Below are 11,118 nucleotides of genomic sequence, written 5' to 3' on the forward strand. Positions count from 1 at the left end.
GTATCAGTTTCTATTTTAATTAACAATAAAACGCTCGTTGTCCGAATGTCTGTGCGACAATTGTTCACGTGATTGTGTTCTCTGTATGGTTCGGTCCGTTCATTTGTTTCTGGCTGTTTTTCTGCAGGTCGTCTCGCGCACCGGTGTGATGGCGACCGCCCGCGCGCCGTTATTTTGCGCATCTGTCCGTCGTGTCTGAATATATAAAGCCGTCCGATCAGACATGACACGCCGCCAGGGATCGGATATCGTCCGCTGCTGTGCTCTTCTGGTGTTCGTCAGCACCGGGAGTTTAGCTTTACCGAACCGGACCACCGCCGTCCGTTCATCGCAATATGAAACCGCCGACAGTAATAATATGAATACGTTCATAAACACAGACACTCTGGGTATCAATAAATCAAACATCGAGCTGATACCAAAGCTACAGCACAACAGCAGTAGAGCGAGGCCCGCTTTGGCCTCCGAGGGGGAAATTGGGCCACTGTGCGCGTACCGCACCCTAAGCGCAGGTGACCCGGGGCGTTTGTGTTTTCGGTACACACTGTCCGACTTCAGATGCCCCCAATCATCGTGTCGACAGGTGAGGTCACCCGACGGGCGACTCACAGCCAATATTCTGTACAACAGCAGCGTGTTCGTTCAGTGGACCATCCCAGATCACGTGCCCCAGGACTCTAGCGCCCTACCTAAGAGACGGGGTCAGACGGGCGGCTTCAAGCTCAGCTGCTGGTGGAACGGCAGCTACATGCAGTTTGAATGCGCCGAGGTGCACTTGGGCAGCAGCTGCAGGGATTATTTACTCAATGAACTGCACACGGACGTGCCCTACCGCCTCTGCGTGCGGCCCTACGCCTCCGACCGGCCCGAAGCCTGCGTGGAGTTCAGCCTCGCGCCCAACGGGATGCAGGACATCGTTATCGCCATGACAACAGTGGGGGGGGCCATCTGCGTGATGCTGGTCATCATCTGTCTCCTGGTGGCCTACATCACAGAAAACATCATGAATCCACAACACACGCTCAGCGCACAGCACACGCACAGATCACACTTACACACACACCTGTGAAACAAACACACACTCGTGAGCTCAGGATCAGACATGAATTGCAGGATTCATGTAAAACTGCGACACTGTTCCTGAGGTGTTTGTCTTCAACACATCATCTACGCACACTACACAAGCGTACAGGCTGTGTTCAGAATGCAGTACTGTTTACTGAATAATGCACAGTGAAACATTCCACCTTAATCATTTAAACACCATTTTATCAGTTTGGCACGTTGGCTTATTTTGCATTTTTAGCCTTTATCACCATCTTTGTTTTACTCAAAATTACAGTATAATGTATTCTTTGCACTGGAAATGAGAAACTATGATGGAACTAAATGGTGAAATCGATGTATTTTATGTGAACAGCAGCAACAATTGTATTACAGTACAGCAGGATGATATTCTGAACACAGCCACACACACCCTTCACTCTCTTGAACATTCTTCATCTCTCGTTTAATCATCTCATTCACCAGAAAAACTGTGATATTTAGACACATTGTTAGATGAATATGTGTTCTGGTCTGTAAAACCGAACGTGAAGACTTTGCTTAAGTGAGAAGGAAAAACTGCTTTACTTTTTGAGAGGGATGCCGTATAGTTTTGTACTGTAATGTTGTGTGCGTGTCAAATCCAATAATTTACAGTATGCCTTATCTTTACACAACTCTCTCCGCTCTCTTATAGAGTAATAACCACCAAAATGAGAACTGGGTGACCGGTCGGTCATTTAAATACTGTGCTTTTATTCCTCTGTATTACAAACCTTATGTGTCAATAAAGAGATACATTTAATTACGAAATTGTGGTGGGTTATTATTTTTAATTGGTAAAAATATTTATACAAAATGGTTTTTGGTTGTAATTTTGTTTCACGATTAATTTATTTTTATTAATGCTTAATTAACAACAACAAAAACATGAGACAAATACAAAAACTACAATAATAACAACAAAAACATAGCATAAGAGAGAAAAGATAATAAAAACAACATACACAAGGGTATTCAGATTAACATACAAAAAATAAGAAGTCTAAAGATATTTGAAATTCAAAGCTTTAGTGTTCCTTACACCCTTTAATGTTTCAAAATATTGACAGAGCTCAAATTTAAAATGTGTAAAGTTTGGTGTGTTTTTTGACCATCGACAATTGTGAATATGAAACTTGCCTAAACTAATGAATAGATTAAGCAAAGAGGACATGATTTTATCTAAAGGTTTGTCATACAAATGATTTTGGTTGTAATAATAACAGACAAATGTGTGTAATGTAATGTTGCCGTTTTGATTAGTCCCCGCCCCCTCTCCCCGCCTCGTATTGTGACGTCAATCAGGCAGCTGCGCAGCTCATCCGCCATTTTCTTCCCGTCAGCGGATCAGAGCAGAACCGTCCAGCGAGCTCTCGTCGACCCTCTCGAACCCCGTCAAACTTACGCCGGCCTTTAGATAGCCATGCCGGTGGATCCACTGCGTGTCGCGGTCGTGTGCTCCAGCAACCAGAACCGCAGTATGGAAGCGCACAACATCCTGAGGTAACGACCCGGAACAAACGACCCGCACGAGCGCCCGGGCTGACGTCCACCTCACCGCTTCGGCAGTTATAAACGCGAACCGAGCACGAGAATCGTTTAAAGAGAATAAACTCAGTTCGTCCAGAAACACGAAGGAAAACCAACGTGTATTTGTATTACAACCGCATGACGCTAAAAAAACCAGAAAATTCTGGATAAACAAGTCAGAGAAACAATTATTTAAAATATTTCTGAAATGATGACCTGACAAAGTACTGTGGTGCTACCAGATAGTAAAAACAAAATATAAATCTACCACAGTATTAGACGAGACTTCTAAGTAGACTACTATTAAAACAATATTACCCTATTAGATCATGTTAGTGTAGATATCAGGTCTGGGGTAAGTGACTTCAGGACTCAGAAGGTTCCTTGTGTTCTGCTGATGATGTCATGTGTTTCATTGTCTCTCTGTTATCTTTACAGCAAGCGAGGGTTTGATGTGCGTTCCTTCGGCACAGGGACTCATGTGAAGCTGCCTGGACCGGCTCCGGACAAACCCAACATTTATGACTTTAAAACCACTTATGAGCAGATGTACAACGATTTGGTCCGCAAAGACAAGGAACTGTATCCCTAGATACACACACCTGTGCGCCACCGCAACACATTCAGGTTAACAGATCTCAGACAAGCCCCCTGTTACACAGAGATGATGGGGTCTAAGCCAAACTCACGTCACATGCCAGATCGCAGTAAGAGTTTAGAGAGCAAGTTAACCAGAGGATATGATTTCGAAACCGTGATTGTTTTTGGGGACAGAAAGCTGATCTTTTATCTGAAGGAAAGGGATGTGAGGTGGTGAAGAGGCTCGGGAGTCATGATTGTACATCTAGCAACTTTTAGTTTGTGCACAACGCTGTTGAAAACACAACTAACTCGTTTCATAGGGATCGACTTCTTTTGTTTGAAATATAAATATGGGAAAATTAAGATTAGGAACAGTTCAGTCAAAACGCAACATTTATTCTCTTACTCCAGTGGAACACAACAGAAGATATTTTGAGAAATGTCTCGGTGGTTTTGTGTTCACACAATGGAAGTTCAGTGTTGTTTGATGATCAACATTCTTCAAAATATCTTCTGTTGTGTTCTGAAAAATAAAGAAACCTGTGGACCTTTCACATTTCAAGAGAATGAATGATGACAGAATTCTTCTATGAGTATTATACAGTAAAGACACTCTGGACAGATTCATCAGTTTCACACAGAAGTGGGTCATCGAGTGATTCGCACGATTCTGATGATCAGTGAGTTCTCTCAGGCGTGTTAGTGTGAGCTTTTGTGTAATGGACAAAGATCTTGCGTACACCAAACTTGCACTTTAGAACTGAACTTAAGGCATTGTTGAGGTATCAAGATTTTTAATTTATATATTGAAATTCAGTTTCAAAATTTGCTAACGCTTTGCAGTCAGATTGTGTTTGGTAACATTGATTAATGCTTTAACTAAAATAAACTAATTACGAACCGTATTAATTATTCATGTTGGTTCAACTGATGTCCACAGATACAACTTTTGATTTAAAATAAATTTCAGGAAATGCTAAGTAAGGCAATATCGCAATAATATTTGATAAAAGTGTTTATAACCCTAATCCACAGCTAGACGTGCGTTAAAGGGTTTTTAATGCATGACATGTAGGCCAAGAACCACCCGACTCAAGGTGGATGGCTAGCTGTGGATTATCCCGCTTATATCATGGTCATTAGCCAAGTTAAAGCTGTTATTGATGTTAACAGTGTAGCTTTAGATCAGACCGCTGAATAAATTTGTTATTCTCTCAGTTCATTTCAAATGTAATCAAACTGACTGGAGCTGCCCATGTGTTAAAGGCCAATCAGAATCCAGTATTCAAACAGAACATTGTATAAAATGCATTAATTAACCTCAACTAAAGTTTACAAATGCAATCTTGCTGTAAAATGTCACTGGTATGTTTAACAGAAGCATTCGTTTCAAATCATTGAATCACCAGATAGTGTAGTTTATGGACTAAAAGTGTTTGTGTGTGAGAGCATTCGCTGCAAAATGTAAATTAAATAGAGAATCTATTGAAAAGTGTGGTAGTGATGGATATTCTGAGTTAAGGAAGCCCTCAACCCTGAATGTGATATTTATGATTTAACATTAGTTTTTTCATACATCACTTTTGACTTTCAGATGCTTTATAGTTTTTTCAGACCTGCATAAGAGCTAGATTTAGATTGTAAGTAACCTGTAAAAGAAATTATTAAGACTTTTATCAAATATTATTGCAATATTTGTTTTCCTAATTTAATTCAATTTCTAAGTTTAAATGGACCGTACAGGAGAGCCTTATGTCTCTAGAGAAAAGAAGTCATAAGAATTTGTACTTTTGAAGGAATATTCGGTGCATGTTTAGCTCCGCTGAGCACAGAAAATCACATCGACACGTCCCTTGGTTTATTAATAAAACATGAGGGTGACTTTATGATTGAAACCAAACCCATTATAGGATGTTTGTGTTGTTGATGTGAATTACTGTGACTGCGTGTTTATCATCAAACTAAGAGGTGTGTGGAAATTAGGGCTGTGCAATATTATCAAAATATTGCACATGTGCATACCGCAATGATTTGTAAATGAGCTATATTTAATTCTTAATCCGTCTGGTCAAAGTTTTAGATGGATGCTGAGAGTATAGGATCTATCTGGCACACGGATGTTAGTTGGGATATGCATGCGTGACTCTGCTCTGACGCAAATCAATTAATTTTTGTTTACAAAATGTCAGATTCGTTTAATGCGACAGTAAAACATGGCTGTTCACTTTCAGGAGTTGAAGTGATGGTTTCTTTTTCTTTAAATAATGTGAAATATATGTTTGAAATTTAATTTCTTTAATATATTTTAAAACAATTAAAATATCGTATCGCATTATTTAGCATGCTATTGCATTTTTCCTTAATATTGCACAGCCCTAATGGAAATGATTCTGTGTGCTTCATCATGATAACATCATGTGTTAACATGCACTGAAAACACAGATCCCCTGAAGTGTGTTTATAATTCTGCCTGCTGTCATGAGCCGTATGATGCGTCACACACACTTCATCAGGACACAGTGAGTTTATAGAGATGATGTTCATATACTCTCACATAACAGTATCGTCACACATGTTATGAGATGGACAGTATTGTGTCATTTAGGAGTGATGTTTTGTGGTTGGGCTTTGTTTCGTTGACAGGTTTATGTCGACCAGTAGAGGGCAGTAATGTTTTTGTTTTTTTGTGTTGTAACCTCATGAGAGAAGGAAGCATCATCATTAACCCTTTGCATACGTGCTGTTTGTGTGAGACTAGAGTCTGTGTTGGTTTCTTTTCTCTGTATATTTAGCTTTCCTTGACCTTTGAACTCATCAGATACACACAGAATGGCATCTTACATATGTTAGAACGCAACAAGCGCATTAAATCGCGACCGGAACGTTTCCAGAACTGCAAGGATCAGTTTGACCTGGTCATCACGTGTGAAGAGAGAGTCTATGATCAGGTGCTGGAGGGTGAGCGACACTTGCATCTCAACATCATGTCACCTGTTGTCATCTGTCTCTCTCTCTGAGTGTGATTGATGTGTGTCTCTCTCTCTCTGTGTCAGATCTGAACTCTCGTGAGCAGGAAACCTTTCAGTCGGTTCATGTCATAAACGTGGACATTCAGGATAATCACGAAGAAGCCACGCTGGGAGCGTTTCTCATCTGTGAAGTCTGCCAGTGTGTGAGTGTTAAACATGAATGGCTGTGACATGAAGACTTCGGGTGTGAAAAAGGCTGCGATGTTTGTTTGTTATTGTTTGCTATGGTGTTTTGAGGATGTTTCTGTTCTGCTGTTTCAGATTCAACACACTGATGATATGGAGAATGAAATCGATGAACTTCTGCAGGAGTTTGAGGAGAAAAGCCACAGACCGTTCCTACACACCGTCTGTTTCTACTGACACAAACACACATTAAGCCCCCTCGTACTGAACACACTCAGGCTTGTTGCCATGGCAGCAGAGAACAGGCATGACAGCCCTCATTTACATACAGTCACGTGACACACACACACGTATATATATAAGCAGTTGGGTGAGAGAGTCTCTCTCTTGTCCTTCTGTTTACGGTCGACGTCTGTCTCTGCATGCCGTCTGGAGAGAAACATTGAGGGTTAAACATTGATCATTGATTGATTTCTGCCACATCACAGCGTGTGATTGGTCTGTTAGTGGAACTGAATGAACGATTAGGGGAAATGATGCGGACTCGGAACGGTTCTAGGCTGAGACTAACATCTGAATGGTGTTTGGTGTCAGATTAGAGCTGATCTGTGTGTAAATACATGACAGCCGGTCTCAAGAAAACCCTCAGACGTTCAGCATCAATCAACTCCAGGGTTTGGTTGAGACCGGTCTGTATTTGACTAGTTTGTAACTCATGATGTTTAACTCTGGATGTGATCCTAGCTTTTGATTTTCTCATGAGTTTATTTCAGTTATTTAAACATGAGACTTGAAATATTGGGCTTGAGTGTTTTGTTTAGTTTTTCTTTAATTTTGTAAATGAAAGGACGTTTCTTTAAATGTACCTGAAGCAGCCCAGAGTGCCTGATATTATTCTTGTAAATATTGCACTATAAGTGAGCGAACGAATGAATGAATAAAACTCAAGTCAGTGAAACTCAAGTCATCGTGATGTTTTTCTATTGCCGTGTCAGAGACAAATATCATGATATTGAGCAGTTTCATATAAATGCTATAGTGTTTGCATGCTATTCCAAAATAATTAATTTTGCTTAGGATACCAGTTGTACAACTATGATAAATATGCAAAGTGACAGTAATATAAGTACTTATCTAAAAATCATGCTGACCCTGCTGAAAACAACTGAAACTAACTAATAGTAATAATTAGCTGAGTACCATTATAACATTTTATTCCAGTAGAATTGAATTGTTTTTTGTTTGTGCACATCCATCAAACAATAGAACCCAACACATTACCACGAGAGACCCACGGATAGGAGTTCAAACCATTTCTACTCCCACAGGAACTATTTTTCCCATCTAATGATCTAACAGAAGTGGTAAACATTTTTTGGAGTCATTTAGGCTATGTCATTGCTAAAACGTGATTAAAACATTACATTTCAAAATGAAATGTTTCATAATTTAAAGGGAATTTTGGAAAAACATTCATATGACGTATTTTTGTCTGCAGCGTAAATGCATATGATGCCTTTGTTTACTGTTCAGCGAGAAATGCTAAAGTACACCTAACGTTGAGTAAGAACACTGTAATGCCACGATAAAACACGTGGCGACATCGCGGTATTTACTGTGCGTTTGTGTTGAAGACCCGCGTGCCGTGGGTCTGATATTCCAGATGAGTGTGACGCAGGGTTTTCTCATTAAGCTAATGGGCTGATCTGAGATCTGATACACTCGAGCAGAACATCAGATCACTTACACATCACATCTGACGCGCACCGCGTGACTCGCTGCTTTCTGCTGGAGCGAGTGGAAATAAACACGACGCGTTATGGTGAAGGCGGGCGGACTCGCACCGTGGACGCGCCGCGGCAGACACGATGAAGAAAAGCACCCGAGCCGCAGGTGAGACATCTGATGCTGACAGTCCGATAACACGTTCACGTCCAGTGCTGCACCTGTGAGAAAGGTGACGCTGAAAGATCCGCGGACTGCTAGGAAGATGAAGATGACGTTGGTGGCGCTGTTTATGATTCGTGGATTGCTTTGTAAAGGATGATCTGTGGACTGTGATGAAGATGATGTTGGTGGTGACTGGAACGGTTCTGGTTCTGGTAAGAAGATATGTGTGAGGAACCTGCTGAGGAGCTGCAGCTGAACTTTATAGCTCATTTTGTATTTTTCTGTGGACGATCATGTTGAAATACAATGTTAAGCACTAATCGCTGGGAAATGGCAGTAGTTTTGGTGTTTTCCAGGCCATCGTGTTTATGTCCGACATGAACGCGTTTCTGGACCGATTTCACAACTTCATCCTGCCGCGCATGCGTGGACCTGAGCGCGTGTGTCACTGCTCGTGCGGCAGGTAACCCACACCTAACCTACATGAACATTATACAAGACATTTACATCCCAGTCGTGGTCAGGTTTGTTTTTGGTCAGCTCGGAATGTTTTCTGAACCGAAATAGAAATGGTTTCTGGTTCTCAGAACATTCCCGACAATCAAGCTTCTCTCATGGGTGCTGTTTTACGTTAAACCCATCTGTGAAGTTTTAAATCGTTCTGAAATCACCATAATATATATGAATTCTCACTCATATCTGTTAGTTATCGAGTAAAGAGAGAAATAAAGAAATGGCTAAATTCAAGTCAATGGAATGCAGAGAGATGTCCGTTAGTTTTTAAATCATGCGTATTCGCGGGTTTTCAGAGCTGAGGAGAAAGCGCGTGCTGGAAAAGAGCGCGCGGCGCACATACAGACAGACGGGTGTGTGCGGTGTGTGTCGACACAACATGTTGATACAAATAAATAAAGACATGATTTTGGTGTTTGTTGATGATCACATTCATCAGCAGAAAATGCAGCAGGTGACGTCATGTAAGTATTTATGTCTTTAATTCGTCAGCAGCAGTTGGGAAAAAACTCGAGCGTTTGAGGAATGAATCGAGGTGTACGTGTGATTTAACTGAACCGCGATATTACAACTGTGAAAATGGAGTGTCAAAAGGAGAGATGTTTCACAGTGTAGCTTCGGTTAGTTTGTTCATCGAATGAAGATTGAATATAGTGTTAATGGTAAATTGGCAAGATTAAAACACACACCTGACAAACAGGACGTTATTTTGAGAAATCGCACACAAATGTTTTTTTTAATTTGATGATCGTTTCTGTCCCGAAGGCATCACGTGGAGTATGTGATCCCGTACGAGGGATCCGTCTCTGGTACCTCCATTTCTTCCTCTACGAGTCACAGCGTAAGCAAACAGGAGCTGGATCTGGTTCTGGGCCTTCTGATGGGTTTCTGTATCAGCTGGCTGTTGTTGTGGCTGGACAGAGCGTTTCATTACGCCCTGAGATTCTGGAGGTCCAACAGACATGCCGGTGAAACAGCCGCCTAAATCACTTCCTGAGCTTAAGTCAGAAAACTCGGTTTGATTTCATTGGTTGTGATGTTGTCGTCGTCTCTCAGGTGCGGATGGCGAGCTGTGGCGCTCGTGGCGATGGGTGTCCCGTGTGTGGAACCTGCGAGAGCTGCGCAGACGTCTGCAAACCCGCAGGACAGAAGATTCTGGAAATAACGTGGTACACGTCAAACAGAAGCTCTATCACAACGGCCACCCGAGCCCTCGCAGACTCTGACACAAACACACCACTGTATGTCAGCACTACACAACAGCCGTCCACTGGATTTCTACTGTGTGTAGTGTGAGACAGGACGTTACCGGAGTCTCTCGGCATATTCTGTGTTCCTGCTTGCTGTGTTTTTCACAGGATTTCTGTGTTTGTTTTGTAGGGGTACGGCACTTCATCGAGGGTGGGTTTGCATTTTATAGAATATTTGTGTACTGGGAAACAGTGTCCGTTTTAGAAACACGGCATGCTGGGTAGGGATGCACCGATGTGTACATTTTGACCGATAACACTAGCCGATGATTCTTTAACATTGGATGTCGATAACCGATATATTGGAAGATATACAGTATCTAGATATTAATACAACATTTCCTGAGACTGAAACAAAAGGCAAAAAGTGGCGACTGCTTTTATATGAAAACATTGACTGCAGAACACAAGGTAACCGTTACATTTATTCATTTGGCAGACGCTTTTATCCAAAGTGACTTAGAAGTAGTTTATTTACAGTGTCACATTACTGCAGAGCAATCAGGGGTAAGGTGTCTTGATCAAGGGCACTTCAGTCATGACCTGCTGACACTGAGATTCAAACCTTCTGATCACAAGCCCAACTCTCTAACCACCAGGACACAGCTAACACCAGTTAAACATACAGGTCTAAAGACAGAAAGCATTCAGACAGCAGTCTGATTCAAACAATATGCTTTTGTTCCTATAATGTACACATTCATAAATACTGTCTCTACATAAACAATGTTTTGCTAATATCAGTAAGTGAATGATCACGACAGAAACACAGAAGTGTACTGGATTATAACTGTGAGCAGCTGAAGTTTAACCAGAGGAAATCATTTTTGATTTACCTTAATTTGTATTATCGGCCGATACGATACAGATATGACCAATAAATTATCGTGCATCCCTAATGCGGATTAATCTTTAGTAATTACAGCCTATTGAAGGCCACAGGAAAGTATTTGAATGTTTAGTGACGCATGAAAGCGTGTGATGTTTGTAATCTGTGTTTGTTACACATTAAAGTGACTCGTGTGATGAATCTCAAACCAGCTTCAGTTTTCACAACACAGAGAATGTTACAACTAAACTCATGATCATTTGATCTTCATTTAGACAAGAAA

General features: G+C 41.2%; 4 protein-coding genes across 4 annotated transcripts in view; 3 read left to right on the forward strand and 1 right to left on the reverse strand.

The window, feature by feature from the left end:
* The window catches only part of ora4 (olfactory receptor class A related 4), a gene marked incomplete at both ends in the record, with an annotated part of 1,683 nt that extends 1,458 nt beyond the window's left edge, over nucleotides 1-225 (reverse strand). The window contains 1 exon segment of the mRNA XM_079471952.1: nucleotides 142-225. Within this exon segment, the coding sequence (XP_079328078.1) occupies nucleotides 142-225 (84 nt within the window).
* Nucleotides 126-1,845, forward strand: fndc10 (fibronectin type III domain containing 10). Its single transcript, XM_079470801.1, has one exon. It carries the CDS (start codon nucleotides 224-226, stop codon nucleotides 1,067-1,069), a length of 846 nt encoding a protein of 281 aa, XP_079326927.1. The 5' UTR covers nucleotides 126-223; the 3' UTR covers nucleotides 1,070-1,845.
* A 487-nt stretch (nucleotides 1,846-2,332) lies between these two features.
* Nucleotides 2,333-7,781, forward strand: ssu72 (SSU72 homolog, RNA polymerase II CTD phosphatase). The gene is made up of 5 exons (XM_079470802.1): nucleotides 2,333-2,589; nucleotides 3,055-3,198; nucleotides 6,017-6,156; nucleotides 6,252-6,370; nucleotides 6,489-7,781. Exons 1-5 carry the CDS (start codon nucleotides 2,510-2,512, stop codon nucleotides 6,588-6,590), a joined length of 585 nt encoding a protein of 194 aa, XP_079326928.1. The 5' UTR covers nucleotides 2,333-2,509; the 3' UTR covers nucleotides 6,591-7,781.
* A 347-nt stretch (nucleotides 7,782-8,128) lies between these two features.
* tmem240b (transmembrane protein 240b) lies at nucleotides 8,129-11,040 on the forward strand. Its single transcript, XM_079470803.1, has 4 exons — nucleotides 8,129-8,455; nucleotides 8,600-8,706; nucleotides 9,522-9,724; nucleotides 9,813-11,040. Exons 1-4 carry the CDS (start codon nucleotides 8,414-8,416, stop codon nucleotides 9,980-9,982), a joined length of 522 nt encoding a protein of 173 aa, XP_079326929.1. The 5' UTR covers nucleotides 8,129-8,413; the 3' UTR covers nucleotides 9,983-11,040.
* Nucleotides 11,041-11,118: the final 78 nt, after the last annotated feature.

The sequence above is a fragment of the Barbatula barbatula genome (genome assembly GCF_947034865.1).
Source record: "Barbatula barbatula genome assembly, chromosome: 13".
Lineage (NCBI taxonomy): Eukaryota > Metazoa > Chordata > Actinopteri > Cypriniformes > Nemacheilidae > Barbatula > Barbatula barbatula.

Bases quoted from the DNA above. Each gene is read 5' to 3' on its own strand.
- ssu72 (XM_079470802.1), top strand. From the start codon at position 2,510: ATGCCGGTGGATCCACTGCGTGTCGCGGTCGTGTGCTCCAGCAACCAG. The intron at 2,590-3,054 runs GTAACGACCCGG...TTATCTTTACAG, and splicing joins GAAGCGCACAACATCCTGAG to CAAGCGAGGGTTTGATGTGC. The intron at 6,157-6,251 runs GTGAGCGACACT...TCTCTGTGTCAG, and splicing joins CTATGATCAGGTGCTGGAGG to ATCTGAACTCTCGTGAGCAG.
- tmem240b (XM_079470803.1), top strand. From the start codon at position 8,414: ATGAAGATGATGTTGGTGGTGACTGGAACGGTTCTGGTTCTG. The intron at 8,707-9,521 runs GTAACCCACACC...TCTGTCCCGAAG, and splicing joins TGTCACTGCTCGTGCGGCAG to GCATCACGTGGAGTATGTGA. The intron at 9,725-9,812 runs GTGAAACAGCCG...GTCGTCTCTCAG, and splicing joins GAGGTCCAACAGACATGCCG to GTGCGGATGGCGAGCTGTGG.
- fndc10 (XM_079470801.1), top strand. From the start codon at position 224: ATGACACGCCGCCAGGGATCGGATATCGTCCGCTGCTGTGCTCTTCTG.